Below are 18,380 nucleotides of genomic sequence, written 5' to 3' on the forward strand. Positions count from 1 at the left end.
TGCAAGCACATTTGCTTTCAAGTTTGGTAAAGTATCAACTATTGCTACCTGCAGGACTATAGCAATTTACTTACAATTTGCAAATATGGTCAGCCATTCATTACTTGTGGCTTTATCAATTGTTCTGTCAAATTAGGCCACAAAATGTCACACCTAATACTGCACCACTCTGAAACATTTAACTAGTTGATATCAGTGCAACATTTTGCATTAGAGTCAAAAATCTAGCAAGAATCCAGAAGCTGTTAATTTTGAGTTTGAGACTTCTGTATAATTCTTTCATTTTGCATTTTAATTTTCACTATGCACATCAACTCTGAATTTACACTGTGGGAATCATGGACTCTAGTACAGTAGGAGACGATTCAGCCCATTGCTTGCATTGTGCAACAGCTACTCAGCATATTATACTTCCATGCTTTTTCTCTGTACTCTTGCAATTACTTTCTCTTCAGAAAATGATCCAATCCTCTTTTTAAAGCCATAAGTGAATCTACCCCCAATATACTCTCAGGATAAGTGCAGCTCTAACAGCACACAAGAAAATTGTCATCATCAGGGCACAGCAGCCTACTTAATTGGCACCACATCTGCAAGCATTCACTCCCTCCACTCACTCAGTTGCTGCAGCATATATTATTGATAAGATCCACTGCAGGGATTCACCACGGCTCTTCCAAAACCACAACCACTACTAAAAAGGCAGCAGATACATGGGAATGCCATGACCTGCAAGATGCCCTCCAAAGTGACCCACCAGTCTGATAGTGAGTCTTTCATCCTTTCCTCCGTGTCATTGGATCAAAATCCTGGAACTCCCTTTCTCACAGCAATGTGGGGGTCCCTATATCAAATATATGGCAGCCTTTCAAGGAGCAGCTCACCCCCACTTTCTCAAGGGCAACTAGGGACGCTGGCCCAGCCAGCAACATCCACAGTCTATGAACGAAAACACTTTAAGAATTCATTATATCTGAACCTGCTCTTTTGCTAAATCAAACCTAAATAAATGGTCTTTGTTCTGTATCTTCATTTCTGTAACCCTCTTTTCTCTTGAGAAATACAATTTGCCTACCTCGATTATTCTTTGCAGTGAAGTATTCCAAGTTACAACAATTCCATGCAAATAGGAAGTAAGTTTTGTTTTAATGATTACTCTAAATTAATGATCATTTGCACCTAATTTTCTCAGAGGAAATAATCTTTATTTGTACAGTCTTTCCTGTCTTGAGACATTTGATAACCCCGATATAAGCATTTCTCAAACTGCTCCAGTGAAATCAACTCCAATACCCATCTAGTTTTTGGTTAAGGCCAAAAATATACATAGAACTTGAACACAAAACAGTAGAAGTTTTTATATTCCTTTGACTACTTGTATTCAAAGCTCCATTCTGGTCAATTATACAGCTGTGCACAACACTAAAGAAAGTACTCCTTTTTTTCTGCAAAATTGGGAGGTACCTTAAGTATACCTATGGATACAAGCTCAGCTTAATATTGTGGATAACATATGCATGAATTATTGTTTGATGGCTTCGAACATTATTTTTTCTGCATAAAGGAAGGATTATGATCTAAATTTGGTGCTTTCTTCAAGTCCCTGCTGGTTACTTTGATTTCCAACTGTTGTACACGGCCTTGTCTATTCTGGGATGCACTTGTCAGTTTTCCAGGAAATGGATACATAGCTCACCGAGACAACGACTGGCATAACTTGACTGCTCTGCTCCTTTAAGAAATCTACTGTCACAATGATTAATACATATGGTAGTAAAAGCTAAATGAGAGAATCTTTAGATTCGGGTATCAGGTGATGTCAGACATTTCAAATTATATGAATTCAACTCAGCATAGTTTTACAAAATAGATACTGAATGTATCCAATTCAATATATGCTTATATTCAATATAGGTAGAACTATGGTTAGCACTGTTGCCTCACAGTGTCAGGGTCCTGGGTTTGATTTCACCCTCAGGGCGACTATCTGTGGGGCATTTGCACATTCTCCCCATGTCTGTTTGGGCTTCTGCACAGCAGTCTGTCTTCCTCCCACGGTCCAACGATGTGCAGGTTAGATTAAATTATCCAGGGCTGAGCAGGCTAGGTGAGTTAGCCATGGGACAGGTAGGGTTATAGGTATAAGATGAGATGCTCTTTGGAGGGTCAGTGTGGACTCAGTGGAACAAATGATCTGTCTCTACACTGTAGGGATGCTATATTACACTCTTGTACACACATTAGTTAAAATGTACTTTTTCCAACACAACTTCATGTTATTTTAAAAGTGTTATTTAGCATGAAAGAGTCTGTTAAGAAGAATAATGACTAAAATTAACAATGGTTCTTACCTTGGTTCAATGGGTACATTAACTGGACCTGGAAGAAAAAAAAAGTTAGAATCTTACATTTATTGATAACTCTCCAGTTTCTACTCGAGCCTTCTCAGGTACGTTACGAGGATAATTCGCTCAGCAAGTTATCAGCAGCCTTCAGAGTCTATTACATTAGATAAATTAGTTAGCTGACCACAGCCCAAATTACAAATTCCAACATAGCATCCCCCCATTTCTTAAAAGATGCCACTTAATCTAGAAGCTAATAATGGTATTCAAAATTCCTTCCACTGGAAATACAGCAATTAAACATTGCAGTTGTCAAATTGCCCCAGCAATACTTTGACCTGCAGTTTCATGATGCAAAGACTACATTTTATTTTCTACTTTTGACATGAATGATGGGCGCCTTAAATCCTCTTATAGTCAGTGAGATTGCAATCAGCAGCAACCACTGATTTTCTGCACTGCATCCAGTTTCAGCTGTTTTTCTTCCATCGCAGTGATAAGAAAGGAAACAGTATGCAGAGCTGTAAAAGGGTAAAGTGCATTTCAGCTGGAGATAGTTCAGGAACAATTCAGCAGAAAATTCTGCAAATACAGTAAGCATATAATAGACAAGCTACAATGGAGAACAACATTCTGAACATGGACTGGCAGCATATTAATCTTGTAGCAAAATTTCATTTATTTAAAGGAAGGATGATATGTCACCTTATTGACCAACAAGGAGTTGAACTAGAGAAAAAAAAAATCAGTTGAACTCTTCACTGCTCTTGGCAATGAGTGTTTGAGCAACATTAATACTTCAGCCTGCCACAGAAATATTTCTATCAGTCTGAAATCAACAAGGCTGGTAGATATAATCATCTGAGGCACGTCAGCTTCATAAATCCCAGCAGCACAACGAACCAATTATGTTGCATGACATTTCCCATTAACCATGTTGCAAAAATGCTATTTCATGTTCAAAGTCAAGACTATATATTCATGGCAAACGTTTTAACTAAATTTCCTTTCGTCAGGCAGTCAAAGATATTGCCAACATCATAAACATTAACACATGTGCAGCATGTTAGTGAAACACTCACTCACTACTGCACTGGAATGTCAGCTTAATGCTTTGTTCAAGTCATGGAATGCAAGCTTTAACTCTTCCTTTCTTAACAGCAAAAGAACGTGTGCATGTCCTGCTTTCATCACAGCCATCTCCAGAAGCAGGGTTACTTAAAAGGTATGACAAACAAATTGATAGAAATGATGTGATGGACACTAACATTCTGCCAAGATAGTGGTCAGTGACTCCTGAAGCAATCTGCATGTGTGCTGTATATGTAAGCATTGCATCTAAGTATTTTTCTGTTGATGAATTATCATTAGCATAAGCTGACAATATCCTTTCGCTCTTGAATTGGCCTGATTAGAACTATAATTCTAAATGTACTGTCTCAGTCCCTAAAACAGTGTTAAAAAGTCCATTACGTTAAGGAGATAAGATGAACATATCAGTAAAATATATTACAACTGACCACATTGCCACAGCCCTGCACTCTGTAGCTTTCATGTCAACTTAACTCCGTTTGTAGAACTTCTGCTGCCATTGCGCAGACATTTGTGAGTTTGGGTTATATTTCAGCACTTGAGCAGATAGCAGATCTAGGCATCACACTCTCTGATATATCACGCTTTGAAGACTGTGGTGTCCATATCTATTTGCAGCATTCTTGCTGTGGTCTAACTATTGTTGCATGCAGTTTTAGCACCAACTCTTTGTTCTTACGCTTTATGCCCTAGCCAATAAAGGAATATGGCACATTCCTTCTTTATCTCCCTATTAACTTGTTCTGTTCAGGATGTGTGGACATATATCCCAAGGTGCATTTTCCCTCCACAACACTCAGTATCTCCCTGTTCGTTCTTTCCTACTCTGCTTCTCAACCTTGACCTCACCCGAGGATAAACAACAACTTGTTCTCTCACTCTCAAATGGAGGGTTGCACTATGGTCCAGTAGGACTACAGCATTTTTAAACCAAAAATAAGAACTGCGGATGCTTGAAATCAGCAACATAATTGGATTCAAGGTCTGAAAGTTCAGAAAGTTTCTGAAGAAGGGTACTTGGACATTGACTCTGCTTTCTCTCCACAGATGCTGCCTGACCTGCTGAGTTTTTCTAGCATTGTTTATGGCATTTTTACATTTTTGTACCTTTCAAAATGCTTTACCTCATGCCTATGCAGATTGAATTCCATTTTTCACTGTTTTGCTCAACTCTTCATCTAGATTTTGCTTATAGCAGTCATGCTTTAAATAGGAGTTCTTATGTAGATTGATACTGAGACTATTGGGTTCATGAGGATGGATGAAGGGACCTAGGTTGGCATGAAGAGTCCGCGATGGGGGGTATGGGAGATACATGTTGGGAGTTGAGGGATGAGGTCTGTTTCTCATTTATTACAAATTGGGTGAAGTCTGAAAGCGGTGAGAGTTGCCTTTCTCAAATCTCGCCTCCACTCCTCCCCATCTCCCACCTCCCCCCCCCGTTCCCCTCCACAAACCCCCAACCACCCACCACCCACCCCAGACCGTCCCCCAGCAGCAACTGTGGCTGATTCTGGTGTTGGCGGACTCAACCCAAGTTACCACCTACCCCAGTGTGAAAATCCAGCTTCCATGGGCATTTTCTTCCAAACTAAACAATAAAATCGCCTAACCCCTGCAATCCATGGTTACACTTTGTCCTTAGTGGATTAGGATGGAGATCAAGCGACAGATATTCACAGTGAAGGATGTGCGATAATGGAGAGGATGTAGTTGGTATTGCCAAGCTGCTTAATTACTTTTGACACAGATTTTTGCGAGTTTTCTCTTGCTTGAGGGTTTCCAGATCTTTGCTGGAAATGTGGTAAAGTTGGTGCAGTGCAACAAAGACTAAGGAAATTCAGAACCCTTGTTAAACTGAAATATAATGAACTATAACTCAAGTGGTGATAATTTTCAACTTAGATTGTCTGGCCCAATATCAGGACATGATAAATTAATTCTTGAAATAATTCTGAAGCAAATTACAGAAACCATTTGACATTATTTTCTTACACAGATTACTTCAAATATAGATAACCTCATATGGGAAATAGTTAATAATGAATGTAATTTTACTCATTGTGCCTTGAAAGGTTGTTTTATGAGAACTGTGTCTCTCGTAGTGTACAGTGTTCAGGAGGTGCTGGACTATTGACCTTTCAAATTGGATTCAAACCAACATGCTATTTGAACCTGTTTACATTTGTCCCTTGTTCAACATCTTAACTGGTGATTATCATATTGCTCTTAGACACACCTTACTATGTACAAATTACCTCACATGTTTCCTATAGTGATAACTTTTAATCAATTGTAAAGTAATTTAAGATATCCTGATGTCTTTCTTTTCAAATGGGCAAAATTGTCAATTACCTTACATCATTCCAAGCCACTTTTGACAGGAGTTCTAGTTGTCACCTATGTTCATTGAAATACATTTTGAAAAAGCTATTATAAGCACAAATTTGTGTATTTGCTTACTGGTTGCATAGCATGAAAGAAATGATAAAAAGGATATCTAATGCACTTTACAATAGACTACAAAAAGTGAATGAAATTACATATTAGTCACTAATATTCGTAAGCTATGTTTGACCTATAAATATTAATGTTACAGTCCTCTAACTGCTGCTTCAATTTGTCTAACATGAAAAATCAATATATTGACTGCTATGCAGCATTTTTTCCAACTACGTAGGCTTGTTCTATTTCATATTATATTCACACAATTACATTACATGCTGATTTACAACAGTTTTGCTCAATTATGTCACAATAATGTATAAAAATGCCCATAGTTATTAAAAAGAATCACAACCTTCAAACTAAAATAAAATTTATTGCATTAGACAGTATGTCAATCAAGAAAGACAATGACAATTTGATCTTCTGCACCAATTCATCTCCTAACAGATCGAGAGTAACATTGTTGAAAGCGCAAAGAGCAACATCCTAACTTGGAGCTATGCCTGAATTTTCAAAATGACACACCTCTCCATTAACATCAAAACATAATTACATTTTTGTACTTTTTTGAGATGTTGAAATGTTTCAAAGTTCTTCCCACAATGAACTGTTTGAAGAGCACAGCCATTTTGTGTCATCAGTGTTGCAATAATGGTAAAAGATGACTGAATTACTGCAACAGACAGACGGAGGCTTGATTTAACTTTTCCTTTAGCCATATTATATTCCCAGTATTGTGTTGAATAATCATTGGGTGTTAACTGGGTGTGCCTGGTCAAATTTCACCTCTGAAAGGAAAGATTGTGAAGCAAAGTCCTCCTATAGGCTGTGATTCTTTTTGAGACTGATAGTTAAGTGTAGCTGTAAAGGTATAACCCGACATTCAGCAACAGAAGTATGTACTATCTACAGGATGCACTGTAGAAATTCACCAAAGATCTAAACCCTTGACCACTTCCATCTAGAAGGACAAGGGCAGCAGATACATGGGAATACCACCGTCTGCAAAATCCCCTCAAAGACAGTCACATCCTGACTTGGAAATATATCATTGTCCTATAATGTTACTGGGACAAAATCTAGCAATTCCCTCCTTAACAGCCTTGTGTGCCAGATTACAGCTGGTGGACTGTAGTAGTTCAAGAAGGCAGCTCACCACCACCTCCTCAAGGGCGACTAGCCACAGGCAATAAAAATGCTGGCCAACCAGCGATGCCCTAAAATACTTGGGTGGACGCAAGTGATCTTATTTTATTTGACCAAATGCAGAGAGATTTTCTATAGTTCTGAGCAGATTTCCTCTGTCATGGAGTCATAGAGATGTATAAGCATGGGTAAAAAAATCAGATTTTGCAATTGTTCCTTTGCTGTTTGGAGTAATTTGATGTAAATATACTATCTGCTAATGTTTGTATGGAGAACAATGGTGACAGCAACTTGCGTGATATTGACTGATTATAAGGTCCTGCAGAATATTCTGAAGACATGATAAAGTTCTACATCAATTTAGTTTATTTTCCCAAAGTAAATCTTGCTCAGATATATCTGGCTCAGAGGTCTGCTCTCACAGATTTAATGAGGTAACCATACAATTGGCAAGCAAAATGGATTTGCTGTTATGGTTTTGCTTGCTGTTCTCTATAAGGTTTGGTTCTTGTGGCAGGTCAACCATATTTTCAGTTTAGGGGAATTATTTCTTTGTGTGAAAAATACAAGAGATTTTTCAAGAAAATGCAATTAATGAGTTTTAAAAGTAAGGTCACAATGAACTTTGCCCAATCCTATTGCTTAGCTATACGTGACTTATTTCAGTGTTAGATCAAGATCTTTACTGCAAACAGAAATAATGCAGAAGATCGGTTCCCTTTCTGAAACTATTAAATTATCATTTTCCCTTAACTTTATGTTTAATGTTTGATTGATCTTCACCCAAAATTAGCTTTCTAAACACTACACAGGTATAGTTGCTGTTAATGCAATCTCTTCCGAACACATGATTCACAATAATAAAAAGCTGATAAAATTCTATACTTAAAGCAAACAGTCCAAGCTCTGCAGTTCTTGCACAAAAAACACTAAAAATAATGATGGTTAATCAATAAATTGCTTTTGAAGTAATTGCTCTGATTTGATAAACTATCCAATTCTGAACATTGGTACACGATAAATCACCAGGGAAAACTCAGTGTAACAAAACAACACATCAAAACCTCCCAAACATGAATATTTGGAATAACTGATCAAATTAATGTGGCTTATTAGCTGCATTTATTTTACCTATATAACATAAATATATTAACAGTGAAAGTTACATTTTTAAGTATTTAACATTTCCTCTTTCAGATAAATGATCTTTCGATACTATTAAATGATTGTATCAGTTTTCACCTCCAAAACCATTCTGTGGTAATTCCCCTGGGCTGAACAGCAACTCCATTGGTCTGACTGTAACACAATTAGTTGTTACCACTAGAGTACTGAAATATAAATTTTTTGCATGTGAACGCTATGGTTTTGCAAATTTATAACACATAGTTTAAACACTAAGGGCCACAAGACCAATCACAGACAAGTCCTGTGCAATCTGAAGAGAAGACAAATGATGTGGCCACCTAAAAACACGGCAAGAATAAACAGTCCTCTCATAGTTAATGGCATTTGATATTTTTCAATAATTGTTTAGTGGGCATGACAAAATCAGTTTTCAAGCTGTTAATGAGCTTTTCCTTCACAAGGATGGTTTGACATTCTGGAAAACTTGCAGCAGGTTATATTTGATTTTCTTTGATTGCTAAGCAGTTTGTTACCTTTCTATATTAATTTATACAGTGATAGACAATGCATTCTAAAATGAAGAGAAATTTCTGAGAAACTTTATAAAGTAGTGTATTAATTGATATTTTTCTGTCTGGATTTTGCTTTTATGTTGTTAATTTATTAGATCTGTTAAAAATATTGATTTATTATTTATTTAGATACAAGAACGTAATAGTTAGGCTATGGTATTTCAATGAGCAATTTTAGAAGTCTAAACCCTCGAAGCATGTGACAGCAGTATCCTGATTCATACAGAGAAGATCATTCCGTTGCTTACTATTAGTTCATTGTATGATTACTTCTTGATCCTTTGTAAAAACAGTGTTTACTTCAAGTATTCTTCTTCACAGTTCCCACTTTCACAATGCTCAGGATTTCAGTCATGGTGTTTAACATTTAAAATAAAACATTAAGTTGGAGACATACAGCATGAAAAAGTAAAAATAAAATTTAAATATGTATAAAAAATACACTTTCTCAAAGATGCAAAAGCCTATGTTTCACCCAAAGGTGTTGGTTTGATTAATGATTTAGACAAATATAAACAGATGAACATCATCGGATAAACTTCAGCCATTCATTTAATTTCATGAAGCTCTTTTTAACAGAACAGATTATAGCAAGATTTTAACAGGTTGAACCCAATGCCTCAGAATGTTGCTGCTGTAAAGTACATCATGGTATCCAGGGGAAAAACGTATTTCTGTGATCCCTGAGATTTTAAAGAAATTGGTACTTCCTAATTTTACATTACAATTTGACCAAGTAAAGACAGCTGACTGTAGCAATGCTCACTCTGCATTTATACTAACGCAAACAGATACAAAAAAATCCTAAAATACCATTTCAGTGACTGGTTATCATTTTTAGTATCTCATTGGATTTTCTGAAATCGTTAATTGTGACAAAAATAATTGGGGAAGCTTGTGCTGAGATGATGGTTTAATGGAAATAAATGCATATTTAAAGATATAGAGCCACAAGTGACAGTGCTTCAGCAATTAGGCAATAATTTGGCACAAACATAGCACTAAATTTGATAAAAAGTCACTCAAAGAATAGATCTGAAAAGCAATATGTTTCAGTAAACCTTGCAAAAGCTTGGTAAAAGAGTATTGTTAATAGTTCTGATATCTATTTGATTTAAAAGTATATGCATGCACTGAAGATGGCAAAAGAAGGATTTACCAGTATGAGACCAGAGCCAAGAGTTAAAGATTAAATAAGCTAAAGCTCTTTACTCAAGATGAGAATAAGACAGAGAGGTGACTTGAAAGAGGGCTGTTAAGAATATGAAAGAATTTAATAGATTAGATGTGGGGATGTTTCCACTTGTGAATGAGTCCAGAACTACCAGCCAGAAATAAAAGAAATAAATTCAACAGGAAATTCAAGAGGAATGTCCTTACAAAAAAATGCTTAAAATGTGAATAACACAGTTGCATTTCAGCAGAAGCACATGAGATAGCAAGGAATAGAAAAAAAAGTGTTGATGTCATTAATTGGAAAAGGGAAAAAACATTTGTGTGGACCATAATTATTGGCATTTGTCAGCTAAATTGTAGCTGCACAATTAATAGATTGAAAATATTTAGAACACCATCTGAAAAAGACATGGACTAATTAGAATATTTTTAAACGATGCACCGGTTGAAGCCAGTACTATGAGTTTTCATCGTATATGCACGAGCTTGTGACTGTATTAACTAAGTCCACATACCATTTCAAAGATTTTGTATTCAGTTAGGGTGGCATGGTGGCTCAGTGGTCAGAGCACCAGGAGCCTGGGTTTGATTCCAGCCTCGGGCAATTATCTGGTAGATTTAAACATTCTCCCTGTGTCTGCATATACATGATTTTTCTCTGTCGCTTTTGTTACAATGAGGGAAAAATCAATTATAACTATTTCAGTTCCATCATCTGATTGTCATACCTAAGACCTTTCATTGACAAATAATGATTTTTAAAGGACAAATATTGTCCTAAAATGGCTGCTGTGATCATCTAGCTTCGGATTGATGCAGACCGGGGAACCCATATGGAAGAAATAAAGTTGCCTACATTGAAGTTACCAAATGAAGCCAAACAAATAAATCAAGTATCAAGAAATTTGTATTTCTTGTTTAACTCACACTGTCATGATAAATTCAGATATCGGGGAATGAAATGGTTTTTGTGAAGTTTGCGAAGGAGAAGATTCAGGAGTATACAAATTAACCTGTAACAATAGCTCCTTTGAGCTGCAAGGCCAAAAGAGAAATAAATTTGGATTGAAAACATCAAAGGGCTGGAAGTTTTTCTCTTCCTATTTCTAGCAAGCTCAAAGTTGTGCCCAGACTAAAACCAATTTTGAGGCAAGAACCAGACATGATTCAGATAGATTTACCAGGATGTTGTTGGAAATGGAGGATATAAAAAGTGCGATATAAAAATTGAATAGGACTTGTTTCATTGGAGTGTAGGAGCTTGAGGGGTGACTTTATTGCTATTTATAAGATAATGGGGCATAGATAAGAGGAATGACAAGCATCTTTTCCTTAGAGTGGGGGCATTCAAAACTAGGGGCTTATTTTTGAGGTGAGAGGAGAAAGACTTAAATAGGACATGTAGGACAATGTTTTCACATAGACGGAGAACTGCCAGAGAAAACGATGGATGCAGGTACAGTTACAATGTTTAAAAAACACTTGGATAAGTACATGAATAGGAAAGATTTGGAGGGATATGAGTGAAGTGCAGGTAGGTGTGACTAGTTTAGTTGGCATAGACTGGTTGGACTGAAGGGTCTGTTTCCATGCTGTATGAATCTATGAAGCTATAACTAATCAACAAGAACTAAAGATCGACAAACTCCACCACAATTGCAGAGAATGAGCCACTCATTATATATCAGATGCAGATTTGAAAGCTGACACCTCAACTTCTCAAGAGACCTTTTTTGTAAAAACAGTGTTGTTTATTCTTACTTTCCATGGCAGATACTTTCTCCTTTTTAAACTTATTATCTGTGCTTTTGCATGTATTTAATGTTGTACTTTTATTATTTTTCAGGAGTTATTCGGTCATACAATTCCTCTTCCTCACACTCAAGATATTCTTATAATTTCATTTCGATCTGCTACTTAACGTTTTAACTAAAATGTGATAACGGGGTGCTGAAAATTTAATTGAAATATTTATTACCACCAACTGAGAGGGACTTAAAAACAGGGGAAACAATTCCCCCTCCCCACCTAGAATGATAAAATTGCAGATAGAGGCCCTTCGGCGTATTGAATATGCAACCACCCTCCAAAGAGCACCCCACCCTTTCCTTCTGACTCAGCATTAACCATGGCTAATCTACCTAGCTTACATAGCCACATACAGTATAACCAATTTAGCATGGCTGTACTGATTGTAATGAGGTCAGCCACATGGACTTCATAGAATATGAGTTCCCTGATTAGGGCTGTTATTCTAGTCCAATTGGGGAGCCCTGGCTGACAGATAAGACAGGTGTATCAGAAGTTCTGTTCACTCTGTTGTATCTGTCACAGACAGTTTTTGTGACTTCTAACAAATTGAATTTGTATGTAAATCGACTTGAAATACATTTGCTCAATTTAGAATTAACTATGTTGTGAATCTTCATGAAAACACAATGGATAAATGCAGGTCAGCGACATGGAGGTAGTGCTGGAGGGAGCAGTGCTGGTATTTTGAAATGCCCCAGTACTTCCCTCCAGGCAATCTTGTGAAGGCCAGCAATAATGACATCAAATAACTGCCCAGAAACAGTGAGACATGAATAAACAAATACTAAGTGTGTTAATGGCAGCACGGTGACTCAGCAGTTAGTGGTCCTGCCTCACAGCGCCAAGGACCTCGGTTCAATTCCAATCTCGGGTGACTGTGTGGGGTTTGCACATTCTCCCCGTGTCTGTGTTCGTTTCCATCCTTGCTCTGATATCCTTCCACATTCCAAAGATGGGCAGTTTAGGTGCACTGCTGTGTTCAGGGATGTTCAGGTTAGCTGGATTAGCCATGGGAATGCAGAGTAATGGGGATAGGATGCAAGGGTTGGTCTGGATGGGATAGTTCTTTGCAGTGTCAGTGCTGACTTCATGAGCTGAATGGCCTCTGAATGCACTATAGGGACTCTACAAGGCCACTTACAGACTCTATGGTGCTAATGCCAGGATCTTCCCAGTGGCTTCTGGTTGAGGCCAGGATCTGATAGTTTTATAGAGGCAGAGCTGAGTCTAATGAGCACTCCTTTAATCTCTCACATCGCAGGGTTGTAGGCCCCAAAGGATGACAGCCTAGGAGGTGTTCACACCCCAAAATGACGGCCTGACAGCTTTGGCTGCACTTGTTTGAGCATCTATTTGAAGCCAAGAGAAGGAGCCTGCAGCTTAATGCACACTTGTGGTTTTCTTCCTACATCAGCAGCACCCGCCTCCCCACAGTGGTGCTAAACATTCACCCACAATCTCAAGTACCCTTCCCACCTACGCAGCCTGCCTACCGTCTTTAATTAGATGGGGGTTCATGGAGGCAGTCTGTTAATTAGCCACCTCCAAGAAGATTGTGCAAAATGTCACAGTCCATATACACATTAAAGGAGCAAGATTTTGCCTCAGATTACCAGCGTATCCTTGTATGTGTTTGATACACGACAAAAACATTATTAATTAACTTGATGTGCCTTAATTGCTGTACGGTAACCTGAGGTTAAAAGTGCTCGTGTGTATTGGAGGGAAGGAAAGGATTAATGCTGGATTACCGATTAATGATTAATAAGGCTCTAATTTTAAGTGCATTTTTCTTTGTGTTTTCATACATTAATTGTACTGATAAACTAAATTCGATCCACATTTGTTTTAACAGATGGTGAGCCTAAGGAAGGCTAGGAAAAGAGGAAGGCCTAGATGTGAGGGAGTCAAAATGAAAAGGAAAAGAGATTCACACCTCACAAATTGAATGCTTAACTGGCTTGAGGATATATAGAGCAGAAGTGAGGGAACAGATTCGATTCATAGATATTTCAATAGTGTAGAGGAATTAGAAAAAGGGACAGGTGAGAGGTTCGCAAAAAAGAGCAGATCTGGTGAAAAATATAAAATGAAGTACAGTCAGCACTCAATAACTCTTACATCCAAATCTGCTGTACAATCACTGTATGCACTCTGAATGCCACACTTCAGCCCTTGTAAAGTGAATTTGCGTTGTCTTGAAAAGTGCAAAATCTGTTTCTTCTGTAAAAAGCCACCTCTTAAAAAATGGAATACATATCATACCTCGCAAAATCAGACTGTCCAACAGAGGATTCACTGCATTCGTGATGTGTTGCTGAACTAGCAGCAAGACGTTTGCATCAAAAACAATAGTTCCGTGATATTTTAGCAACATTCTTACTCAGCGCTGTTGATTTATTTCTGAATTGAGATCTTCCTTGTTGATTCTGTCTGTTTCTATATATCCATAGCTGAACATTGTTCAGTAGCAATAAAGAGTAACAACACTCCTAAGGCTTGGTGGGAGAGTGCAGCAAGCTTTGTGGTGCTGCTCTCAGATGGGTTTTACTCATTGTAGCTGATCTCACCTGATGTAGCACATGAGATTCCACAATTAGTTTTGCTAAATGTCTATCTTAATTGCTGCGCAGTAACTCCTAGTTGAAAGTCCTCTTGTTGTGTGTATGAGAGAAGATAAAATTAATGCTGGATTACTGGATTGACGATTAATAAGGCACTTTTTTGAAGTTTCAGTGTAACTATATTTTAGCTGTGTGGAGTTTGCACATTCTCCCTGTGTCTGCGTGGGTTTCCTCCGGGTGCTCCAATTTCCTCCCACAATCCAAAGATGTGCAGGTCAGGTGAATTGGCCATGCTGAATTGGCCACAGTGTTAGGTGCATTAGTCAGGGGTAAATATAGAGAAGAGGATTGGGCGGTTTTCTCTTTGGAGGGGCGTTGTGGACCTTTTGGGCCGAAGGGCCTGTTTCCACACTGTACAGAATCTAATCTAATCATACACACTCTTTACATCAAAAAGGTGAATACTTGGTCTAGGTTCACAAGGTTCCTGTGACATTTATAATTTCAAGGAAAGTTGGAAAAATAGACATTGTTGATAATGATGTCATTCTACAGGGTGGAAAATTGTACAACAATATAACACTGGAGTAGCAGCCCAAAAATATAAGAGATTGAGTTCAATTAAATTATGGAAATGAATGCAATCAATGGAATTATTACTTGTATGCCAACAAGAAGAATGTCCCTTGATATTCTTGTATTTTTAGATTAGATTAGATTACTTACAGTGTGGAAACAGGCCCTTCGGCCCAACAAGTCCACACCGACCCACCGAAGTGTAACCCAACCATACCCCTACATTTACCCCTTACCTAACACTACGGGCAATTTAGCATGGCCAATTCACCTGACCTGCACATCTTTTGGACTGTGGGAGGAAACCAGAGCACCCGGAGGAAACCCACGAAGACACAGGGAGAATGTGCAAACTCCACACAGTCAGTCGCCTGAGGCGGGAACTGAACCCGGGTCTCTGGCGCTGTGAGGCAGCAGTGCTAACCACTGTGCCACCGTGCCACCCACTTTTCTGTCTTTATAATCTAACTAATTTACTGATGACCTCCAGGATACAGAACCTATTATCTCTACCTATGCAATGTTCTATCTACATTAATTTATTGATTTTGAAGTTGCCTAGTCGGTCAATATCCACACTAAGTGTGTTTTGACAACAATGTGCACATTCTGAGAATAAATGACAAAAAGTGCTTAATGCATTTAGAGTAAACTTGTCTCTGCTTCAAACTGTTTATTTTAGGTATATTAAGTTGCCTGCTGGTTTGGTAGGGACAAATTTGATAAATACATTCAATACTTTGTCATTAACATTACAAAACACAGCTTTCAATTAAGCCATTTCTCCTGTTTCCCTGAAAGGAGGAAGCAATGGTTTTAAAATCTGCATTGCCACAAGCCTCCATCCCATCCAGCCCTGCAACAATTTCCCCAACCCCACCTTCCTTGAAATGACCACCACTGGTTCTTCTCGAAACACTTCATCAACTGGTTACTGGTAACAATAATCACTTTTAATTTTGCTGGAACTTACATGTCATTGCACGTGCCTTTCATTAGCAGACTAGTCAATCCATTTCTAGCAACAGACTAGAAATATTTGGTCATGCTGCCAAACTTTATTTGTTCAAGCAAATAAAGATTTCTGCTAGTGATTAGTTCACAAGTAATAAATCCGTGGAGTTTAACAGCTTCTGCTGGTTACTTTGCTTTTGTGAGTATTACTGTTTTTTGGCTGTGAGTCACTATCAGTTTGCATGGAGTCACTATCAGTTAAAGAAGTGGATTTTTTAACATTCAAATTAACTATGTACAGGAAGGCAGGCACAACACTGCTCATGACTTATGTGAAATCATTAGTCAGTAACATTGCAGGAAGGGCAAGGGAGGGGTCATGTATGAATCTGGGTTGTTTTGACATGCTGTGTTCAACGTTTAGTTGAATGGAAAAAAAAATGTATCTAAGTGTTTGAAAGTGTCAACGTGGCACGGTCAGAACTCAGAATCTCATTCTCATCAGAATTGGTAACAGGAATGTAGCTGAAGTAAAATAAAGTGTGAAGAGATAGAATGTGTACTTTATTTTAGACAATATTAAGGAAGTATTTAAAAAGAAAACCTTGGTGCAGTAGACACTGTTTGAGGAAGACTTCCTCAGAATTCTCAAATTGACTGATGCAGACCTCTCAGAAAATACAGAAATAATCTGATTGTCAGCACCTTGTTAAATGAAAAGGTTGTACAGAATCGTACAGAGGATTTGAAGCAGAACTGGATTCTATCAATCATACACAGCTTGAGTATTTCTAAGTAGTATCACAGTTTTTGAACAATCTTGGGATTGACAAACTTTTACGTGAATGAAATAAAATACATATTACCTAGTTAACCAGTAATATTTTCATTCTGATTCAAATGTCTTGAATATCAATTTAACTGTTAAACACAGTAAGCTCCAACACTCACAGAATTGTTACAGTGCGGAGAGAGACCATTCAGCCCAATATGTCTGCACCAACTCCCTGAATTTGCATTATGACTTAGGGTCATTCTACCAATCCTTGATTTGAATTAACTTGATTTATTACTGTCATGTGTACTGAAGTACAGTGAAAAGTGTTATCTTACGTGCTTTACAGGCAGATCATGCTTTAGAAGTGCATCAAGGTAACAGAACAGAGTGCATGATACAAAGTTACAGCTGTGGAGAAGGTGCAGAGAGAGAGCAACATTCCTTCTCCATAACCAATCATCTAATACCTTCTTGAATGCCTTGATTGAACCTGCCTCCATCTCAACTCCTGGTAGTGTGTTCAAGATCTTAACAATTGCTGTGTGAAAAAGCTTTTTCTTACAACACCCTTTGCTTCTTTTGCAAATTACCTTATATCTGCGCCCACTCATTTGGGGTCCTCATACAAGATGGAACAGATTTTCTATCTATTCTGTCTTGCTCATCCATGATTTTGAAAGCTTCTATCAAATTTCCTAACCTACCTCCATACAAGCAAAGCAATCCCAACTTCACCAATCTATCTTCTGAATTGAAGTTTATCATTCCTGGAACCATGGTTTTAGACCTCTCCTTCACTGTGTCTAATACAATCATTTCCACAGAACAGAAATCGTAGGACGTGGAAACTGGCCCAACAAGTCCACATCGGTACTCTGAAGAGCATCCCACCCAGACCCTTTCCCCGTAACCCTACATTTTTTACGGCTAACACATCTAATCCACACATTCATGAAAATTATGTGCAATTTAGCATGGCAAACTTTGAACAGTGGCAGGAAACCAGAGCACCCGGCAGAAACCCATGTGGGCATGATGAGAATGTGCAATGTCCACACAGACAGTTTCTCAAGGGTGGAATTGAACCTAGGTCCCTCATGCTTTGAGGTAGCAGTGCTGACCACTGAGCCACCATGCCACTCTTCCATAACCTTTGACACCTTGTCACCCAAAACTGTATACAATACTCAAACTGAGGGCTGACTAGTGACTTATACAAATCCAACATCAATTCCTTGTTCCTGTACTCGTTGGCTGCATTAATAAACTGTAGGATACTGTATGATTCATTGACTGATCTGCTCTATTTGCCCTGCCACCTTTAGTGACTCTTTTTCCCAGGTTTTTCTGCTCCTGACACCTTTTAGGATAATACTCTGTATTTTATACTCTATCTCCATATCACTCACTGGTCTGCACTGAACTTCATCGACCACCTATCTGCCCACACCACCAACTTATGAGAAAAACTTGTCTATTTCCTTACATACTTCTTCTCACAGTTTATGATGCTTCCAAGGTTTATGTCATCTGCAAACTTGGAAATTGACCCCTGCACACCATGATCTAATGATTAATATATTGCCATCTTAATTGATATGCAGTATTATGCAGCATATTAATACATATTCAGATAAGCAAGGGTCCCAAAACTGATCCCCGTGGAATTCCACCATAAACCTTTCTCATTCACCCAGTTTTGCATCCATATTGCTACTCTCTTTCTTATTGTGCAAGATGTAACTTTTCTTCACAGTTCTCTTCGGTGGCACTATATTGAACATGTTTT

At 38.0% G+C, this 18,380-nt stretch overlaps 1 protein-coding gene across 2 annotated transcripts in view; it reads right to left on the minus strand.

The window, feature by feature from the left end:
- Positions 1–18,380, minus strand: part of LOC122540704 (sialic acid-binding Ig-like lectin 13) — a 55,322-nt gene that overhangs the window by 15,744 nt on the left and 21,198 nt on the right. For both annotated transcript variants that reach the window (XM_043676822.2, XM_043676823.2), the window contains exon 6: positions 2,352–2,379. In XM_043676822.2, the coding sequence (XP_043532757.2) occupies positions 2,352–2,379 (28 nt within the window). The remainder of the gene's footprint in view (positions 1–2,351; positions 2,380–18,380) is intronic.

This window comes from Chiloscyllium plagiosum, unplaced genomic scaffold, assembly GCF_037043375.1.
Source record: "Chiloscyllium plagiosum isolate Xiang-an unplaced genomic scaffold, Cpla_swu_hap1 HiC_scaffold_29, whole genome shotgun sequence".
Lineage (NCBI taxonomy): Eukaryota > Metazoa > Chordata > Chondrichthyes > Orectolobiformes > Hemiscylliidae > Chiloscyllium > Chiloscyllium plagiosum.